Raw genomic sequence first — 22,438 nt, forward strand, 5'->3', positions numbered from 1 at the left:
ACAGGCTGTGCTTCACCTGAAATACTCACTGGCGGATATGTGCATTGGGATTCAGTGCTAGCCCCAGTCTTTTCACCATTCAGCATGAAATGCGCAACCCACAAAAACCTGATCTGGTGGGTCCTGCTTCCTGATCTCTCTCGCAATGGCAGTAGAGGGGGTAGGCAGTGCCTCCAAGGCAGTGCTTTGCATGTGCATTATGTGCAGACTTCTAAAGAGTGGTTGCATTTGGGATGATGCTGTCTCAAAGAACAGTAGATTCAGACAGTGATGCGATAGATGTGCAATAGATACAGACAGAGATGTCTTGGAAATATTTTTCTCCGGCAAATGGAACATGCAAGTGCAGCACCATCTTTGAGTCACTTCCTCTTTTCTGACACCATTGTCAGAAGAGGCCAAAGTCTGCCACCCTATAATATTTCCCATGCTTCCAAATGAAGCATGAAATGGCTGCATGTAGGGAGCTGCCTCTGGATTCACCCTAAGAATCCAGACGAAGTCTCTAGAACTGCTCACAGCAGGCGACTACCACAGGATTTAATTGAACGGAGAGGCATATTATTGCTCAAACCCAGACAAGTTACTTTTTATGATCGCCTAAAAGAAAATAATGCATATGTTGTAAAGCTACACTTAGGCCAGATACACACTATTGTTTATTATGAGTGAATGCATGTCCATTTTGCTATATGTGCAAATGAAGAGGTGAATGCAGCACACAGTAGTGTCTACATGCACACAACTTCTAGGTAGGAAATTGTATGTGAAGCAGTCCTAAACTGTCACTTTAGGATGTTTTAGGACATCTTACAAATTGTATATGGATTAATTTCATTAACAACCCCAAATCTAGTGTTCAGCCTGGATTTTTATTGAATGCATTGGTTCTTATTCCAAATCTTTATCTGTTCTTTAAAAAAACGAGAGGATTTTTTTTAAAAGAAAAAATGTTCCCAAGATGCTAGTTTGCTTTCAGTTTGTACAAGGGTGCGCATACAGGGAGATTCATCTGGAAAGGGGGATAGTTAAGTGGGAAGTAATATAGAATTGCACTGGAATTTATTTTTTATGTTCTTGCAAAACATCTTTCAAGCCAACTTTACAAGTTACAGAGAATCTTGCATTGTTGTTTTGTTCTCTTTCTTGTTTTATGTGATTTTTGGCTTAATATTATTTCAGTGTCTGTTGCCCTTGCATGTTATAAATATTTAAATTAAGTTAAAACAAAACACATTCAAGCACAGAGAACTAGGGTTGGAAATAATCAAAAGGCCCTCTAGTGCAGCCTCAGCAGGACCACTCACCCACCAAATCACACATTAGTCTGTGAATCCTGGACTACCACATAATAGTGCTCTGCAAAAAATAAAACACCAACTAATGCTAGCCTCATTACAGCAAGATACCTGGAGTCCCCTCTGTATCTCATTGCACAACAATAAAACTGGAAAGAATGTTAAAATTCCAGGAGCAACTGCATGATGGATGAATATTAAACACACATGCTTTGGTGACCTTTGCTGTCTAGCCTTGGCAGGGCAATTTACATGAAAATAATCCAAATGCCTGGCCATAGGGGACTCTTTTCCTTGTCATTGGCATCCCTCTATCTCAAGAGACAATGGAGGGGTGAAGTAAAACCGCTGCATTAGCAGCACCAAAGTGACCTCCCCAGGGCACAAGCCTGGGCAGTGTGAATGGAGGTCCTGCGTTGGCCAGACGACACTGATATCATGCAAAGGAAAGCAGAGCAATATGTTTGTCACCAGCTGGGCTGCAGGAGTTGCCAGAAGGAGGCATACAAGGCACCATCCAACCCTCTTAGGTACTCCACTCCAGATTTGTGTAGGGTTTACTCTCCCAAATATAACCCGCAAGGTTTAGCACCAGAGTTTTCCTTGTCCTAGGTGGGCTACCTTCCCAGGTTGACAAGCCCCATCTGCCTCTCACTTCTCTCTACAGTACGTGCAGAAAACTTCCTTCTTGACCATTGGACCCACTATTGGTCTTGTCCGCTCAATCCGCTGGAGCCTTTCTTCACATGCAAGGGAAGTCCCTAGCTCATGGAGGGTTTTCTTAAACCTACTCAAATAGGTCAGACAAGCCACTGGAACCTGCTCTTACTTCAACACTGTTGTGAAAGGCAGCTGCAGTGTGAACTCTGTAGTCATCCGGGATACATCTACTGATGCAGCTGTACCACTCGTCCCTTTCAGAGCATGAGCTGTGGAGAGAAATGCAAGCAACTCGGTCAGAGTTAGGCATCCTGTTTCTTGACGGCACAATGTTGTCCTTAAGATTCCTTTCCCTTGCTCTTCTTCTGGCTGTCCATGGAGGTCATGCAAAGCCCTCCCATTCATGACAGTCTGTCCATGTGCCCTTCAGCAGAGGAAATCTGCATTGATTTGGGGTGCTTCGAAAAGAGTCTTAATTTGCAATGGGTTATGTCACATACAAATCAATTAAAAAACAACAACAACAAATGAGTCGTAGAAAACACATTTTTGTTTTACAAAAATACTTGCTGGATTTCCCTTGGGAAAAATACATTTCTGATACCAACGACATGTCAAGGCTGCAAAAAATGACAACTCCAAAACTTGCATGCAAGAGCAGTAAACTCATACTTCTGCAGGCTGATCATTAGAGGTCACTGTTGCACTATGAAAAGCTTCCAGAGAGCAATTCTTAGGCAGTTAAAACTATTCCACCTGCTTTGCCAGGACTTCAGTAGGAATTGGCCCTCTGCAACTGGCATATGGGTATCTGTATTTGCCCCATAGGGCAAATAGCAGCTGAAGGCAGGTAGTGTGTGAAGAAATAGATTTAGAGCACAAAAAATATGTGCAAGTCAGGGCTTGTCCGCACTTCTGCTTGTCCCATGCCTAGAAAGCACAGGTCTGAGCAGTTTTGGACCCAAGTGGCTTTGCCTTTGTCCCGCTGCTTTCCCCCAGAAAACCTGCTCTTTGGTGCTAAATTGGAACAAATGACAAACTGCGGAAACTTGATTGCTGTTGGTTCCAATTCAGTGCTAAACCGGGGTTTTTCCTGGATGAGCCCTAAGGACCCCTCTCCTCCAGTGCCATGGATCAGAGCTGAATCCCCTTCCCAGCAAAACTGCATTTGCTTTCCCCCCCCAAAACATGGACGATCTAATTATGAATTTCCTGCCCTCTCATCTAGTTGTGAGAAAATGACTCAGTGGTCACAAAACCCTGCTCCATTGGAAGTTTTGTCTTGCTGGTGCTACAAATCTCCCTCTGTCTTGAAGTTGAGAGACAGCAAGTGCCTGAAGCAGAAATTACAGCTTGTAGGCTGAGCAGCCTTAAGAGAGTTAAGAGTGGGCGAGGGTTAAAGGAGAGCCAAGGTGTCAAGCTGAAGAGCATCTATAAAGGGTTGATCGCCTAATCCCTCCTGCGCTGCATTCCCGCTTCTTTCTAGTCTCGTGTGAAATGCCATTTGAAGAGTTCTGCATTTCAGTCAGAAGTCCTAGATTTTATAAAGTACTGCTGGGTTGCACGATACTAACGTTGCAGTTTGGTTGGTGTAACCACTGGCAGGGAATGAGACCAATGGTTATTACAAGAAGTTAAATTAAGTTCCCCTTTGCAAAAAAAAAAAAACTCCAAATTTAGACCAAGGGAATTTTGTATCAAAAGCATGTAGGATGCTGGTGACTTTGCTCCTCAGTGAGTGTGCAGTTCTGAGCCCTCTGACCTTTACAAAGAATTGACCCTTGAGATACATGTATTTTAGGACCCACTGTGACTGTATTCCATTTTACACTGGTTTTAATGCTGTGTTTTAAATTGCTGTAACCAACCCTGGAAATTTGTGGTGGGCATAGACAATAAATAGAAATTAACAGCAGCAGCAGCAACAACATCTTAATGTGACCTGCTCTTTAGTTTCTGTATAAAATCACCACTAGCATCAGATCTGGGCCTGCAGCATTGCCCCTGTTATCTCTCCAGCCTGTGCTCTTGTGTGCGGTATCAGGCAAAGACATCTGAGACTAGTTTATCTTTTGTGGAAGAAAACCAGAAGCTGATCAATGGTGCTTGACTGAGGCTGAATCCCCACACCCCCATGAGCACTTAACTGTGAAAAACATCAGCTGCTATAAAACTCAATTACCCTGCTGGTGAGAAGGCGGCCCAGGACAGAGGCATAATGAGATGAGATACCTTGCGTCACCTTGCCTCCATGCCTCCCAGCCTTATTTACCCTCCATGTGATTCCTGCACCCAAGTCCTTATTTGCAAGATGGCTTCCATCCATTAAAGACCTCTGACTTTTGCATCGCCAATCTGAGAGTTGGAAGGGGTCCAAGGGCCATCTAGTCCAACCCCCCTACGATGCAGGAATCTCAGCTAAAACATCCAAGAGAGATGGCCATCCAACCTCTGCTTAAAAACCTCCAAGGAAGAAGAGTCCACCACACCACCTCTTGTAGAAGTCTGTTCCACTGCAGAACAGCTCTTACTGTCAGAAAGCTTTTTCCGGTTTGTAACTTTTTTTCCAGCAGGACTTTTGTGCCTTTATTAACAAACAAAAATTTAATGGGTAGATTACCCTCTGCCCCAGTACCGTGTCTGAATGCTAGGGAGAGCTTCATCCAGCTGATAAAGGCACAAGACCCCCCCCCCCCAACCCATCTGAAATGTTAAATCAAGACTAGCTGAAATCTCTGGATATATACGTGCATTTTGGAAATAATGGGAGGAATTCAGTGTAGCACTAAGAAGATTGCTCTGTCAGGCAAGCAATGCTTGTCTGATGGAATGATCCCTCCCCACATGCGGTACTGAAGTTTCTCTCAATCTCCTAAGCCAATTAGGGGGGCACAGGAGATAGGGACAGGAAAGCCCTGCTGCACTAGCAAAAGTCCTTGCACTAACAGAAGACTGGCCCACAATCACTGTGTTCATTTATGACAGGGAGTAAATGAAAGAGGATTTGAAAAGAATTGCAGGTGAAAGCAGCAATGTGGATGGGTCTTTAGCTGTCATTATTGCATATTGTTAGCCAGGGGTGTCAATTGGATAAGATGCCTGTGTCTGTCTGTAAAAAAAAACATTTACTTGCTGCAAGATGAACGTCTTACAACTACTGTCATACTCCTCACTTTTTTATTATTCTTATTGTTGTTATTTATTAAATTCATATGCCACCCTTCACAGGGTGGTTTTGATGCATGTGCGCCAGATATGCTCAGCACGAAATATGGGGCAGCCCTCAGATATATGCATAGGCAAACCGCAGCATAGAATCACCTGCCACGGAGTTCAAAGCATCTTTGACAAAGAGGGAAGAACGAGCCCACAAACCAACAGCGTGCACTACAGCAAAGTTAGCCAGAACATCTGATCAGGGATTATATGCCAACAAAAGCCTGATCTTCCACAGACACTTTCCATCTGCTTTCTGCTCCATTAAACTGCTTCTGGACTGATATATTGCTTAAGTGAGGAGAGAATACTTGGCTGAGGTTTTGTTCATTAGCACTGATCTTTTCTGTGTAAGTAGCTTGCTGGGGACGAAGAAGGGCATACAGCTCTGGATGCAGAAGCCAAAACTACCAGAAGTACCACCCAAGGTATCTTGCTTCTGATCTGTAAGTCACCTTGAGTCCCATCAGAAAATAGGCGAGGTACAAATAAATGTATTGTTATCATCACCACCACCACCACCACCACCATCATATTGTTGTGGCCTCCTGAGCCCTCATTGTGAAAGCTGGTTTGTTTTTAACTGTGCCTATCAAGTGATGAGCAAACCACAATATTTGTTTTTTTTAGCAGAACCCTCTTCCACCAAGTGCAAAAGAGATACACTTAGAATTCAGTACTGTAATTCTCAGCCCAGGAATTTGTTTTTCGAGAACCAGAACTGAACTAAGCTTACAGTCCTTTCACACACAAAAATAACTCCTGGTTACCTCTTCACCCCTACCCCCAATTTCAACAGTATAATTGGGGAGGGGGATTCATACTGCTGTGGTCTTGCTGAACAGTTTGGGAGCCAGAAATCCTTGCCTATTCACTTCAAATTACCCAGAGATCCAGCAGTTGATCTTGATTTACATTTTGCCAATTCCTGGTTTAAGAACAGCGGAAACGTGGACCCTGGTTGCTACTGCACTGTGGCAGGCAGCAAGGAACATCAGTGCAGCACGGGAACTAGCCACGAGGAAGACCCTGCAAATCTCAGTGCTAAGCAGGGTTTCACAGCAGCCTAAAGATAATTTTGCTGAATAGCCTCCTACAAGACTATCTAAAGTTGCGTTGTTACAGGGGCACTGCCTGGTTGGGCTTGTGTGTCTGACAGACAGATAAAGCACAAAGAATCTCATTTGCAGTCTGCATAAGAGCTAACTCCAGCCAGCTACACAACAAAGATGAGAGTGATCTCAAGGCCAGATATACTGCTAGCTCTGCCTACAGATGTCCCCCCCCCCCCCGTGGTCTTGATCTGTGCCTATGGCAGACTTCAGGGGTCATCTGATTTCTTAAAAGTTGCTTCTAATGGGTCCCTAAGACCCATGCATTGATACAATTCTAATCTTTTGCCATTTCCTTCTCACAGTGCTTAATTGCAACTCATCCATCTTATTCATTCCTACATCATGAGAATGAACAGCTCAAAGGTAGGAAAAATCACTTTTGAGTGTGGTTCTAAACATGTGCTCTTCTGATTCCTATCTGAACTGCTGCTCTTTAATGTCTTTAAGCAGAGGATTGACAGCCATCTGTCAGGAATGCTTTGATGGTGTTTCCTGCTTGGCAGGGGGTTGGACTGGATGGCCCTTGTGGTCTCTTCCTACTCTATGATTCTTTGCCAACTGAGGTAAAGGGAGCTAGTGGATAGGGTATACAGGCAAAACCTTATGAATGTAGCTTTTTCTAAGACCTAAACTTTTCTTCACCAAGTCCAGATGCAGTAATAGCAGCAAGTTTCCATTTGTACTGCCGGCAATCCTGTGATCTCAATGCACTTTTTGGTTTTAATAGTTGTTAATTCATTAGGAAGGTTCCTTGTAAACAGAGACCTCCATTACATTGTCAGTATTTTTTTAAATAAAAAAATCATCTTTCCTCTTTCATTTAAGCGCTATAAAATGCCCTAAAACCCACCAGGCAGAATTAGGTAATTATGACTTTTTATTAGCCCACCAGTTACCTCAGGGACATGACAAGTGAAGTTATAAGAAGCGAAAGAGGCAAAGCGTGACAGCAGGGAAGTTACGAAAGATCAAGAGACAGACCACGAGTCTATTAGAAATAGATTTTCTGCTCTCCGCTCTCTGTCTAAGATCTTCTGAAGTGCTGAGCTAAAGCCTTCGGCTCATTATAAGTGCTGGGACAGTTATGTCTTCTGAGCTATACGTTCAAAATGAATGCCTTCTTTATAGTTGAACACTTGCCCATTATCCACTAGGACACCATGGATATGAATGGAGTTTAAATATAGTGAGATGCCAGCTAAGTCTTGGGATGCAGTTGCACTCGTCTAGGGAGTCAATTTCCCCCCCAGAAAAACGAATAGTGCTATATTGCCTACCTTGCTGATAGAGTTAAGCAATTTTCAGCATATTCAATCTTCAGGACATTTTGTGCCTTTTCTGTCACTGGACGGCTAACCTAAAAACAAAGGACATTTGTCTGTAGGTAGGTAGGTAGGAAGGAAATCTGTTAAAAACCATCCGTGCCCAGAGCATGCAGACACTTAAATTCCTATTGTCATAAAGCTGGGGCAAAGTGGTGGCCTCTGGTTCCCAAGAAGGTCTCAAAGTGCCCATCAACACAGACAGGCTTTCTTAGGTGTTCACATAATATAAAACTAAGTGATGGATTTTCCAAGGAGGCATGCCAAGTGAAATATACTCAGAGAACAGCCATTGGTTTCATGGAGTTTATTTCAGTGTGTTGGTAAAAACAAAATAAAAAAATTCCTTCCAGTAGCACCTTAGAGACCAATTAAGTTTGTCATTGTATGAGCTTTCGTGTGCATGCACACTTCTTCAGATACACAGTGTTGTTGTTGTTGTTTAGTCGTTTAGTCGTGTCTGACTCTTCATGACCCCATGGACCATAACACACCATGACAAACATAGTTAGTCTCTAAGGTGCTACTGGAAGGAAATTTTTTATTTTGTTTCGACTACATCAGAGCAACACGGCTACCTACCTGTAACTGGTAAAAAGAGTCAGTCATTGGGTGTGTCGCCTGGCTGGCCCCTCCCAGACCCAGGCTATATATCCTTTGTTCATACCCAAGGTCACACCTGATAGGCTAGTTCTAACTTCCCTTCTGGAGCCAGATTGGACAGCTCCAACGGCCAATCCAACGGCTCCAACGGCTACATTATAAAACCCTCCCTGCCTATTATTCAAGGATCCCAACTCCAGACATAACACCAAATAAACACAGGAGGAAGGCCAGTCGAATGAGTGGACGCCTTTGTACCCTGTTGGGAGCAACGCATCACCTCAGGCAGCTGCAGGGCCACACCAATACATTTTGGCACCTGAGGCAAACCTCAAAATGGCTTTGCGAGTGAAGGTCTACATCAGGAACAAGGGAGGGGGAGGGAATAAAGATCTACAAGTGTGGGAGGAGACCAGCAGTGCTTCATATTCACGAAGAGGCCTCTGTAGAGGCAAAATTGGGGTAGGGGGCTACTGGGGAGGCAGCAGATGGAGCCTCCAAAGAGCACGCCAGCATGTTATGAATTTATTTATTCCCATGTTATGAATGGGAAACCGAAGCTGAGAAACAAAGGATTGAATTCTCTTTTAGTCACACTTATTGAAACCAGCAGACATTGCTAAGGTGTTTTAATTTAATTAGGTAGAGTAGAACTTAGTTGGCTACAATGCCAGGTCAAGACCACCTGGTCCACTGGATCCCACTCTCTGGAACTGAGATGGTGGAAAAGGGAATGTTCTTAAGCAGGCATCCCCAAACTTCGGCCCTCCAGATGTTTTGGACTACAATTCCCATCTTCCCCGACCACTGGTCCTGTTAGCTAGGGATCATGGGAGTTGTAGGCCAAAACATCTGGAGGGCTGCAGTTTGGGGATGCCTGTTCTTAAAGGATGAAAAAGAATAATAGGCATTTGAAGGTTTGGATCCATTCAGCAAGGCTTCGGACAGCAGCTTTCTAGGCCAGGCATCCCCAAACTGCAGCCCTCCAGATGTTTTGGCCTACAGCTCCCATGATCCCTAGCTTAGAGGACCAGTGGTCAGGGATGATGAGAACTGTAGTCCAAAACATCTGGAGGGCCTAAGTTTGGAGATGCCTGTTCTAGGCAGTGTGGAGAAATTAAGCTAAACCGATATCACAGGACTTTCCCTGTTGTTTAAATTTTAAATGTTCTGAATACTTCACAAACCAGGCAAATACTCTGCCCCCTCACCAATGTCTTAAAGAAAAAAAAGGGGGGAGGCACAGGTGCAATGAATAATTTTCACTTTCTTCATAAACATATTAATTTAAATTGATTCAAAACTTTTCTTACACTGCCACATCCAACAGCACATTGCTTCATTACTTGTTGATGTGGAGGAGGGCTTCTTGTTAGTGCTCCTACATTAACCCCTAGCTAAAGCAACTCTCAGTAGCTGCAAAGAGAATCAAAGGGAATCCTGACTAGATAGTAAATCAATTTTGATTTACATTATTCAGGACCAGCCTCTTTGCAAACTGCCTCATTAGGACTTTATTAACATCCTGGCCCACTGCTGTTGAACTTGTTCTAAATTCCTGCGCTTTAAATACTTTTCTCATTTCAGCTCCTGTAGCAAACAAAGATAACTTGAAGATAAAATGCCTCTCCTTCCTTCCAGCCAAAGAGAACTAAAAGGCTCCAGCTGGATGAAAATGCAGTGCTAAACAAAAGAGAGGGTGTTAACGTTACCCTCATGCCAGACACAGCCAAGGTGTTCTTCAGGCGATACTTGCCATCCTTCTGGGGATACGTATACAGCAGAACATCATTCATCTGTGCAAAGAGAAAGACAAAATCAATTACTTGCAACATACCTCACAAGTCTCACTGGTACTCTCTAGGTCCACTACAAGGAGCAACTTGATGAACTATCTGGAGAACGGCCTGATTGCCAAATTCCTGAAAGGACCAAATGGAAGTGTTTCAAATGCGGGTGGGAGGATTTGCCATGTGACGGAGCGGCTGAGTGACGGCTTTACCCGGCTCACATTAACCAGACACCTGGGTAACTTCTACCAGTGGGTCAAATGATATGGGGCATTTTCAGATTATCCGTTTATAATGCAATGAGCAGACAGTTCTTCTGGAAATTTTGTTGTGGGAATAGACATTCCCCCAGCATAATGAAATATGCAATATTTGGGGAATCTTTAACAGGGATGGGGGAGAAATAGGCCGTAACCAGCCAGGAAAGCTACTGAATGTTTGCACCACAGGGGAAAGTGTGCCACTGTTCCATTGTGTGTGTGTGTGTGTTTTAAAATCAAATGGGGCAACGGAAGTTGAACATGGAAAACATGAGAGGAGTATGTTGTGATTATGATGTTACACAGATACCCTGTAAAAGCGAGTAAAGCACGGCTATTTCACAGTAAGTGGTGACACTCAGCTGAAATCCTGAACGGCTATCTGTAGATTTTATATAACAGCACACATCTTTTTAAGTGCTGAATGCCATAAGTTGGATGTGAGGCACAGGGGGTACAGACAACCCCCTCCCATCCTGAGAACCAGTTCTTCCCTGAGTACCAGCGGCAGCGGAGAGGGGGAAGACTCCAGCGGGGAAGCAGGAAGTAGAGGACATGGCTCTGGCAGGGTCGCAGAGCCACTGCCCCGCTTGGGAGAGGAAGGAAGGGAGAGGGAAAGGAGGAGGAGGAAGGAAAACACGGCAAGAAGACCTCTCCCTCCAGTTCCGGAATTGCGCTGAAAGAAACGGGGGAGGATATTTGCGATTCCCAGACTGCTTTGTTGGAAAAGAACGCGGGAATCGCCATTCCGAGGTTCTGACTCCAACTGAGAACATGTACATTGTACAGCTCCAGCACTGTAAATAGTTTGCACACCATAAAAGCATGAAAAGGCAACTTTCTGGAGAGTCGTTACTCTAGAGTAGCTGCAACGCACCCCCTGTGACATTAGCCAACTGTACCACTGTGTCCTGAATGATTCTATCTAAGCGGGCTTGTTTTTAGCGTGCTTTAGCCAGTATTCACAATACATTTCCTTACCGTTATTACTTTTCTTACTTCTTACTTTTCTATATAACTTTTGATAGTTAATAGGGTTTGTGTTCTTCCTGGGTGAGGCTATTGTGTGAAACCATGGCTTCATACCTCACACTGGGATTTATCAGGTGGTAAGGGTGAAGCTAGACAAAATGGCAGAAGATTCAGAAGATCTCTCTTTTAAAGTATAATCTGCTATATCGGGGAGAAGGCAAATCAGGGCTTTCCTCCCCCTGTACCTTTTCTCAGGCTATCATCATTCCCTGAATAGCATCTGTATGATTCCACTCCATGAATCCCCACAGGGTCAAAACTTTTTTAAAAAAAAAAAAAAATAAGCAACAATCCACTACTGTGCCACTACTGCCGGATTATTTAATCAGGCTGCCAGAACATCTTAATAAAATCTCTGTATAAAAGATGAACCCCATTATTATCTTGGGATCAGCCATGTAAGCAAGAACCTGAAGAGGCACATGGATAGGCAAAGACTGAAGATTGAAAAGCACAAGTCACAGAACTGATATTAAAAAGTAAGACTGAATTCATTGTGAGGGAAATCAGACGTTGTGATGCATTTAAAACTAAGTAAATATTTAAAGACTGGGGGAAACGGGTGAGTTGACGGGTTGGAGCATACTGGGGGAACCATTTGAGTGCCACCAGCCCTATGGACAATAGGAGAGGAAAGAAGCTCTCTTAACAAGGAAATGTAGTGTGTTTATCTGTGTTTCTGTATATTGCACCCACACAAGTGTAGAATCCAGGAACAAACTCCAGCCACCATGACTCATGGTGACATAGTGTTGACTCACACAGGATCTTTGTTCTGCCTGAGTACTGTCAACTTTTAACAGCAGTTTGCCTTTTTAACCATAAAACATGCAGTCCTTTAACTGGAGGTATTAGGCATGCAACCTGGGACCTTACACCTGGCAAAACACGCACTATAGCTCTGAACACTGGAAAACATATCTGTATAGAACTGGAATGCTCGAATCCTGATCATTAGTTCCTTCCATGCTATATACCCACCCTGCTCCCTGCACATTATTCGTTGTCTATCAGATTTATTATGGCACAAGGAGAAATATATTCTTTTCTTATCCTTTCAAAGAGCCCATGTTTGCTTCTCACAGACTTTCCATATGACAAGGTGACAAATGGCTTGTCAGGGAAGTTTTTGTATCATTTACTTATTGCTTCATAAATTACCCACCCTGCCAACATTAATCTAATCATCTTGGTGACCCCCACGTTGTTGTGATCTCATTATCTATCCCTGTTTAACAAGGGCTAAACATACCCACAGAGACAAATTCATTACAGCCTCTTGGAAATTGGGGATTGGTGAGCTTAGCAGAGGAAAAGCTTCAGCTATTAAGAAATGGTTCACTGAAATGAATTCGACTGTGGTTATTTATTTATTTATTTATTTCAAAAACAGATTAAATATGGGAACTAATGCCACAGGAAGAGTATCAAGAGAAATTAATTTTGTTACTAAGCCACAAAAATGCTCTTGGTTCCTGCAGCTAGTAATTCAACCTCCCAAATGCGATGGTGCCGGTGCAAAAAATAAATAAATAAGAGAATTGGGCTGCAGCATCCTTTGCATATTCAAAGTTTGCTTAATTACAGAGAAGGCCATACACACACTTCCTTTGCCTATAATGCAGCCACAATGTTCAGGGTCATTCCAGGTCACAGAAAAGACAGCTAATGAAGGGCACCCCGCCAACAAAAAAAATGAGTTCATCTGAGGCATTGTCAGGCCCTTCCCAGCATGCACTGCTACACCCCTTGGCTACAAATTCTGCTTATTTTATTTATGAGAAATATTTCCACAAAACCAAAGACACTGTATGGTTGGCGATGATTAAGGAAGCCACCCCTAGCGCATTGTTGCTATGGCAGCCATGATTAGTATCCCTCAGTTTTATTAAACATTAATGGTGGTTGTGTTTTGTTAATTGCCCATTAGAGTTATTTCCCATCTGTTTTGCCTTTACATTCAAGGAAATGTGTCTGCAGTCTCTTCTAAGGCCTCACTAGCCATGACTTGCCACTATGAAATTCAAATTAATGCTCTTCAGCTTACCAGGAGGGGGGTGGTAATGCTAAATATCCGTGCAGGGTCTGAGTATCTGTATAAAAGAGCAGTATGAATGAGATTACGCTGGTGTAAGTATCTAACCGGCACTACGTACCAGCAATTTCCCCCCATTGCTATTTCATTGCTACCGTTATAACAATATTTTAGCCAGTTCTTGACTCACTGACTGACTGAAAATGCTTCTAGACATCTTTAACCTGCAGAGATACGAAGGCAGCATACAAATATATAGCAGGGGAAACCCAGATAATACCATTAAGGATTAGTGCCAATAGCCAGCTAAGTGATGCTCAATAGAGACCTTTTGAAATCAACAGACTTAAGTAATTTTGTAAGTGCCTATCAAAATGTTTTCCCTTTTCCCAGTTTATAAGACAAAGGAGAGGCGATGTTTTCCTAAATAATGCCTGGCACAGATGGTATTGTATCTGAAGTAAATCAGTGAGCATGTACATATGGAATGGGCTTCAGAATGGGCTGTTGATAGCATTTCTGGGAAGAACCCTATACCTCATGCATGCTCTTATATGTGGATGAGATCAATTTCAAAAGTTGTTTCCATGAGATAAAAAAACCCAAAACAAATTTCAGTGAGCTTTATGATCTGTCCAGTCAGATCTTCCAGAAACACCATGACATGCATTTAGCCTTTTTGTATACAGTGGTACCTCGGGTTACGGACGCTTCAGGTTACAGATGCTTCAGGTTACAGACTCTGCTAACCCAGAAATAGTACCTCGGGTTAAGAACTTTGCTTCAGGATGAGAACAGAAATCGTGCGTTGGCGGCGCAGCGGCAGGCCCATTAGCTAAAGTGGGTTAAGTCAGATTAAGAACAGAATGGATCTTCAGAACGAATTAAGTTCTTAACTGGAGATACCACTGTACAGTGGTACCTCAAATTACGAATGACTCGACAACCGAATTTTTCGACTTATGAGTGGGGCAAATGGCCGCACGCTTACGAATTTATCGGCATCCGAACGGAAACTGCGGCGGTTTTAGATAGGGTTTTTTCGACTTGCGAATTTTTAGATGGGGTTGCTTCGACTTACAATTTTTCCGTTTCCAATGCATTCCTATGGGAAATCGCGTTTCCAATGGCACTTTTCGACTTACGAATTTTTTGACCTACGAAGGTGCCTTCGGAATGGATTAAATTCGTAAGTCGAGGCACCACTGTAGATGAAAAGATTGGAATCACTGCAAATTCAGAAGACAGTCTGACAGGGAGTGTATATTGGTGTGTAGGTGTCTGCATGTGTGAAAAAGAAGTTATTTAGGGTAAAGCTGACAATATATTTGTACAATATCTTCTCATGACTATAAAACAGCATTCATAAATTTAGGTTGGACATCAGACTTCTGGAGCAGTCTTCCTAGAGAAAGTGTGGGAAAGAACAATTTTGAGATGTTCAAACAAGCTGCAGAAGAACTGTGGAAGAAGCGTGGATGATTATTTCCACGCTGTAGTAAAAGCAGGGACTCATGCATTTCCTCTGATGCAAAGTCCAAAAAGAACAAGAAAACAGGAAACATAAATCACTTGTGCTTCCTCTGTCACTGCTGGCTTCTTTCATCTGTGACCAGTTGTATCTAGATCTTCAGAGGAGGCCCTCTTCAGTTTCATCTGCAAAATGCAGCCTTAAAGGACACTGCCTTCTAGGTGGTGGCCTCCCAGCATTGGAATGCCCCCCCCCAGTCAGACTGGCACAGACATTGTATTCATTTTGGTTTTCAGTGCCAGGTTAGGACATTTTTTATGTGCCCAGGATTTTTAATCCTGCCTGCTTGTAGTGCTCTGTGATATGAATTATATGCATGAGCCTAGTCTGTGCCTCTCAGCATTTGAGGTTGGGCTCCCTTCTAAGGTTATGCTCCCTTTTCGGTGCTGGATTTTGGGGGTGGATTCAAATGTACCTCTTCCTCTAGTGTGCAAGGATGTCTGCATATTCACAAATCAGCATACAACCCACAAGTAGCCACCGCACACACACACACACACACACACACACACACACACACACACACACAATCATTAAGGGCTCATTCCCATTCAATCTACCCAGATACAGGCTTCTGAGAGATCAAGGTGTAGCCTGACTCATAATCCTGCACCCTGGAACTTGTGCCTCCTCCTCCAAATGTTCCAGCACCTTCAAATTTGATCCCAACCCCACAACTTGAGAACTACTTCATTAACTGGTAAGGGGAATAATGAATGGGGAAAACCTATGCGAGGCTGGGAGGCTGGATGTAGTTTGCAGCCACAAAGTTGTGCAGTATTGTTGAATTTGGTGCATCCTGGCAGGATGTTTGTTTGCTCTCTTTCACTGGATGCCTGCCTGTTTCCTGAGTCCATTATCTGTTTACAGAGACGCTGGACCCTCTTTTCAAAGATCACCAGGGTATGCAGCTGAATTTACACTCTCCACCCCCTCCAAGCTTAAATACCTTTGGAATATTCTGTAGGCATTGAACTGTCAGCCACTTTACATGCGGGGCATGGAATGAAACCTACATATGGATCACTATATGTGGATTTCAAATTATTTCAAACATAATAATGTGTGTTTGCTGTGCAAAATGTCGTTTCTAAAGGACCACCTTTCTGCCACCTGAAGATCCAGAAATGCCTTTTGGTCAGCAGCCCTTTATGTAAGGAAGTATGTCCCACTGAACTCAGTGTTACCTCCTTCCAAGCACACATTTACTCAGACTGCTTCAGTCCCATGCTAGAAAATGTCACCGGGGAAGTTCCACTTTTATCATAGCCGCACAATACATGGGTGCACAATCTACATAAGGGGCTTTATCCAATATGTTGGCTCCATTTGCACAGCAGGCTTCCACTTGCATAAAGGAACTTCCCTGTCTTCTTCCTTGCCCCTGCATCCCCACACAAAGCCTCAAAATCTGGTAGAAACATCACAATCTGATAGTATCTCCAGTCTACATGATCTTTACTACTCATGCAATGAAGCTTCCCCATCCTCTCCTTTGCAGCTGCCTCCCAACCAATCCAGATTGTGATATTCCTACCAGAACCACCGATGGCTTTCAGTTTAATCGATAGTCTTGAGAAATACATCACAGGTTTTTCAGGCTTTTATTTTCCTGGATCATCCTAGAAATCTTTCTTTCTTTCTTTTAAAAAAAAGAATTACCAAGAATGGGACTGCATGGCCCAGATGTTTCACTTTTTAAAATTTGTTGATCCCTATTCTTCCTTTTCAATCTAAACTCCAGCAGTTTTGTCTTTCGTGATACTACACATGCATTACCATGTCATTCATTTCTGGCAGGCAAGCATTTAAAAAAGAAAAAGAAAGAGTCACTGATATGTCTGTTAAATCCCACAAGAATGAGCTTGTGCAATATCTCCATATGCCAAGGGATTATTATTATTTCCCCCCCTGCAGTGAGCAGCCAGTTTTATCCCACTCAACACAAGGTTTAACAGAAGCCTAAATTCACGTCTCATGGAGAAATTGCCACCCCATAGCCCTTTAATGGTAAATTTACTCTCATTTCAATGCACACTTTGTTTCAACTATAACACTGCCTCCGTCTCTGCAACTTTTTATGATGAGGACAACTGTGAAAAGCATAATTGAAGCCAAGCCTATGCTTACATCTCCCACTGCCTCTTCAGCATTGCAGCAAGAAGGGCGAAGGAACACTATTGCAAGGAAGTATTCTGGTCCCTGGAAGATCTGCCTGCTAAAACTACCGTACAGCAGTGGCTAACTGAATCTCCTTAGTAACCAAAGGAAGGCACACTTCTCCAGCTCAGAGGCACCTCAGGCATGGATATACTGTATTACTTTGCATGCTCCAGAGCTAAGCACACAGGAAAATAGGTTTTAGTGAAAATAAGGTGTCAGCCTGATCTTACATAGTTTTAGAAGCAATATGCCTGTTGTCTTTGTCCATGGAGTTTTCTTGGCAGGGATACTGGAGTGGCTTGCCAGTTCCTTCTCCAGGTGGATCACGTTTAGTCAAAACTCTCCACTATGACCTGTCCATCTTGGGTGGCCCTGCACGGCATAGCTCATAGCTTCTCTGAGTTATTCAAGCCTCTTCGCCACGACAAGGCATTGATCCATGAAAAATTGATGCTTTTGAATTATGGTGCTGGAGGAGACTCTTGAGAGTCCCATGGACTGCAAGAAGATCAAACCTATCCATTCTTAAGGAAATCAGCCCCGAGTGCTCACTGGAAGGACAGGTCGTGAAGCTGAGGCTCCAATACTTTGGCCACCTCATGAGAAGAGAAGACTCCCTGGAAAAGACCCTGAAGTTGGGAAAGATGGAGGGCACAAGGAGAAGGGGATGACAGAGGACGAGATGGTTGGACAGTGTTCTCAAAGCCACCAACATGAGTCTGACCAAACTGCGGGAGGCAGTGCAAGACAGGAGTGCCTGGCGTGCTATGGTCCATGGGGTCACAAAGAGTCGGACACGACTAAACGACAACAGAACCAAGATGGACATGATATTGAATGTGTGTGATTGCATTCTACCTGTCTAGTTTTGTTTTGTTTTCCAAATAAGAGCCACAGCAGGACCAGGGACACCAGGGTCAGGACTGTAGCAGAGGTGGTACAGTCCTGACAGAAATCTTCCTGCCCAGCAAATTTCTATTTGCTCCCAACAGAGGCACTTCCATCAGCATCAAAGGAAGCTAATATATACCTAAATACATTGAAATCAATGGGTTGAGGAGGCACACCTAATTAACGCTGCATAGGAGATAGGTGTAAAAAACAAATAAATCCTGCTACAAATTAAAATATTATCATTCCTTGTGCCAAATAAATCCTGAGACCAAAGGGGTGGCTCCTATTGACCCATCGTTAGGGTATAATGGTTATGAGACAATTAATATACAGAGTCATATACCATGCCTGTTTATGCAGAAGTAAGTCTGCTAAGCACATTGGGAATTACTACAAAGTGGGTGCATGGAATTGCAGCTTTGCAGTGCTGTCCTAACCATGTTTGCTCAGAAGCAAATCCCACTGCATTCATTGTAGCTGGCCTCCTAGCTGGGATGTTTAGATCACAAGCCTCAGTCACCAAGACCCACTTGCCTGCATGTTTCCGCAGTGTGAAAGAGATTAAAGTATTCTTACCAAGAACAAATGTCGAGGGTGCCTATTTTTCCCACACACTTTCATTAGCGTCCCTTCTTTAAGAAACACCTGAGGAGGAAAACAGAGCCTTCAGTCAGTACCTCCTGCCTTCAAAGATGGGTCTACAGGCGGCAGCTAGTGCTGAATGTGGCAACTAGGTTGCTTGTGGGGGCAAATCACAACTAGCATATATAGCACCTGGTTGCAGGATTTGCACTGCCTGCCAATCTGCTAGTAGGCTAAGTTCAAGGTTTTGGTGTTGACATGTAAGGCCCTGTACAGCTCAGGACCAGGTGACTTGAGAGACCACTTTATCCCTGATGTAGGCCACTGCGTTCTCCTGCAGAGTTTCTTCTTAAGGTCTCCAAAATATCAGAACTCAGTTCCACAGTAACTTGGGGTAGGGCTTTCAGTGTCAAAACCCCTGTACTATGGAGCAGCATTCCTGTGGAGATACAACAGACGTCTACTATCTGTATTTTCCAGAAACAACCAAAGATATTTTTGTTTTGACAAGCTTTCCCAGCTGCATGAAAAGATCTCTGCCTTAGGTGTTTGTCTTGTATTTTCTTTAAACCCATTTTGTTTTTTTGGACTGTTTAAAAAATGAATTTTGCCTGTTTTTATGACATGCATATAAATTGCTTTGAGACTTTTATGTAAATGGTGATTCATAAACAATTTAGTAGGAGTAGTCATTCAGCAGAAGCCTGGGCGAATTCAAAGTGTTTTTTTTTTTCTGCCTAGAAGTTGAAATGGTTGGGGGGCAAGGGAAGCCTCTCCAGCAATGGTACTCCATAACTGAGACGCTATGGCTGAAAGGACCTTCTCCCTCACCACTGAAGGAGGTCTTCGGAGAAGGGCATCAGCAGAAGAGTTTAAAAGCACCAGCAGGTTTTCTCTTTGGGGTGATAATCAATTCTAGGGCAAGCAGTCCTTGAGGTGATGGGGCTGGGGTGATTCAGGGTGGCAGTGAGGTTGTGCCTGCAAGGATGCGCTGCCAGACCTCCTGCTGGGGCGTCTGTGTGGTGGACCCATCCTTGCCACCACCCTATCCCACCCCAGGCCTGTTCTGCTAAGCTGCAGGGATGCGAGAGTCCAGAGGGCAGTTCAAGCCTTACCATATAAGCTGCTAATGATAATAGCTACTGGGGCCTTGACAGAAAAAAAGGGTGGCAACCTTATAGTAAGTGGAACCGAATCCAGGTGTAACTCACCCTTCCTGGTTGGAGGAGGTCGCTCTGTCCCTTGACGCTGTGCTCTATGTGTACCAGCTTCTGCAAATTTTCCTGTGGCAGAGAAAGGACCAAAAACAAACAAGGAAAGGTTTAGCTTTTGATTCTTAGGAGGTGTTCAAAACATCCCCATTTAAGTTCAAAATGCACCAAGACAGGGCATTTTGCTACCTGAGGCAGAACAGCAAATGGCACCCTCTTCCCTACAAGTTAAGGTGAATAATATCCAAACCTCGCCAAGTTATTTGGGCAGTTGAAGCAGGAAATGCCACAAACATCTCTGTCTAGCAGTTATAAAGAAACAAAGACTTAAGTCACAGTTTGCTGCCCTTTCATGGGACCCCCCCCCCATTATTTTTCCCCTGAAGCAGCTGCCTTGCTCTGCCTAGTAATAGGGCTGGCTCTACACCTACTGTAGATTTCACTAACCGGCTGGGCTGAAGGTTGCCTTCTCATTAGAAAGCGTTATCATTGCTGAGGCATTAATCTTCTGAAGTGTGCTTAGAAGCAGAATTAACATGGAGGCTCCAGATAGGCACTTCAAAAAATTCATTTGTTTTCAAGTATTTCTACCCTGCTCTCCGATTCCAAAAGAGGTTCCAAAGTGGCCAGCGACTGAGAACCAATAAATCTAAAGCAACTTTACAGAGCATTAAGAATAGCACGGATGTGAAAGGCAATTAACAGCTACACAACTGTTAGTAGTCACACAATAGGTGTGGCAACGGGTGGGCTTGAGCAGAGAGTCACTAAACCCTGGAACACCTCAGCGTGGTCTTGTGAACCAGCCTTTATACAAGAAGCACTGTATTGCCCAGAAGTTAATGTGATCTAGATCATCTTATAATGCTTAATCAAGAGGAAGCAGCATTCCACAAAGGTCCACTGCAACATTAATTAAACGTTTATTCCTTTTGGGTGCAGTATGTAGTCTGCAAACTATCTCTTTGAACAGCTTGTCTTAAGTGCCTCCATTTCCATTTCCAGGGTCACATCCACACTATACTTTTAAAGCACATGACTTCTCCCAAAGAATTCTGGGTACTGTAGTTTACCCCTCTCAGAGCTATAATTTCCAGCACCCTCTACAAACTAAAGTTCTCAGGATTACCTGGGGAAAGCCATATACTTTTAATGTATGGTGCAGCTATGAACTATGTGTACAAAGGAGAAGAGAGTTGGTAGTTTATGTTTTTATACTGAAAATTGTGTATTAAAAAACAACAACACAAAAATAATGAAAGGAGACTACTAATTGTTTCTCCCACTTCAGAAACACATTTCTGCTGTTCAAGGGGAAAGAAATATGTAATTTTGTCACTCAGCTATCCTCACTGGGAAACAGTAAAACCTGCTGAATCTGCAAACAGGAAGTGTTTAATTAAAGACTCAGGAGCCCTTAGAAACCACAACAGAAGTTTGCCTGCCCACAGTAGACAGGATGGAGCGGCATCAGCATTTTATTGGGGGTGGAGATATACCACAAATCAGGTCTGAAAAAGCAAATTCAAACAATACAGAAAATGATCGAATGCAACATCTGCCTTTTCCATAAAAAGTGAACAAAGAATGGCAATTCCAGAGAAAAAGGTTGTTGTCGAAGTAGCCTAAGGCCCCTATATAGGAGTGTTGCCATATTTTTATGGAAGAAGAACTATAACTTAGGAACTGCATCAACAGAAGCTCAACATGTGAAACATTTCCTGGCACTGAGATGCAGTAATGAGAAATCAGCTATTCACTCACTGCCTGCCATCACAAAGGCACATAACAACATCAGTATAGTTAACTGTTTTGTCTCCGTGGACAAACATTCCTTCCCTGGATATTTAGTTTTGTAACAGGGGCAAGGGATCTTTATGAGAGAATTTGCTGTCTGCAGCATCACTAGACTACCATCCCAATGTCTACTTCGGAGACCAGGAGAGTAAAATTACTTAGATGCAGTCACAATATTTGCCTGTAACATTGGGAAGGAGTCTAGTCCATTTCAGATCTCCTCTAGGTCATATACGCCACACAATCCAAAGTTCATCGACAAGTGGTTTATTGCATTACATTTGTTATTAACTGAATTTTAAATAGGATATTTTATACTGAGTTTTTTGTTTTTTGTTTTGCAACTTTTCCTGAGCTGCTTTGGGCTGGGTTATAAACGCAGTTGCAAAAGAGAGAGAAAGTAGATAAAAGGGAATTTTAAATAGTAAATAAATATTATGTAAATTCTTAATAAAACACCTCAACAACACAACCCACCTTTGAATGCCATAGAATTGTTGACAGGATTCTTTGTGATGCACTTTCAGTAGCAATAGATATGTAGCTGTGGTCTTTACAAGCAAGGTTAACTATTAAGTAAGTAATGAAATTTGGTGTCCTTTGCAGAGATTAGAGAACTCATTAACGGGGTCTGACCCTATTAACTGCCTACCTGCATTGAAGAGCTTGGACACAATCAATGAGTCCTGGCAAGTTGTGTAATCTTCCACAGTATGGTATTTAAAATGAATCTAATGAGACCTTTGTTCCCATTACAGTGACAATGTTGGATGGTACTGTGGTACGAAAGGGATGAGTTTTTAATGAATTGCTCTCATTACATTCATAGCACCGGTGCGTTTGGTCTCCTAACATCTTGGTCCGCACGTCTCCATTGCAGCGAGGTTTTCTTGTTCCCATGAAACATTTTAATTGGGCAGATGGTTTGT

The 22,438-nt window shown here is 43.2% G+C and overlaps 1 protein-coding gene across 3 annotated transcripts in view; it reads right to left on the reverse strand.

The window, feature by feature from the left end:
• Positions 1 to 22,438, reverse strand: part of FGD5 (FYVE, RhoGEF and PH domain containing 5) — a 141,972-nt gene that overhangs the window by 9,676 nt on the left and 109,858 nt on the right. For all 3 annotated transcript variants that reach the window (XM_035106525.2, XM_035106523.2, XM_035106522.2), the window contains exons 11-15: positions 19,713 to 19,784; positions 18,496 to 18,564; positions 9,927 to 10,010; positions 7,567 to 7,646; positions 2,128 to 2,227 (exon numbers count right to left, since the gene is read on the reverse strand). In XM_035106525.2, the coding sequence (XP_034962416.2) occupies positions 2,128 to 2,227; positions 7,567 to 7,646; positions 9,927 to 10,010; positions 18,496 to 18,564; positions 19,713 to 19,784 (405 nt within the window). The remainder of the gene's footprint in view (positions 1 to 2,127; positions 2,228 to 7,566; positions 7,647 to 9,926; positions 10,011 to 18,495; positions 18,565 to 19,712; positions 19,785 to 22,438) is intronic.

Source organism: Zootoca vivipara, chromosome 2, assembly GCF_963506605.1.
Source record: "Zootoca vivipara chromosome 2, rZooViv1.1, whole genome shotgun sequence".
Lineage (NCBI taxonomy): Eukaryota > Metazoa > Chordata > Lepidosauria > Squamata > Lacertidae > Zootoca > Zootoca vivipara.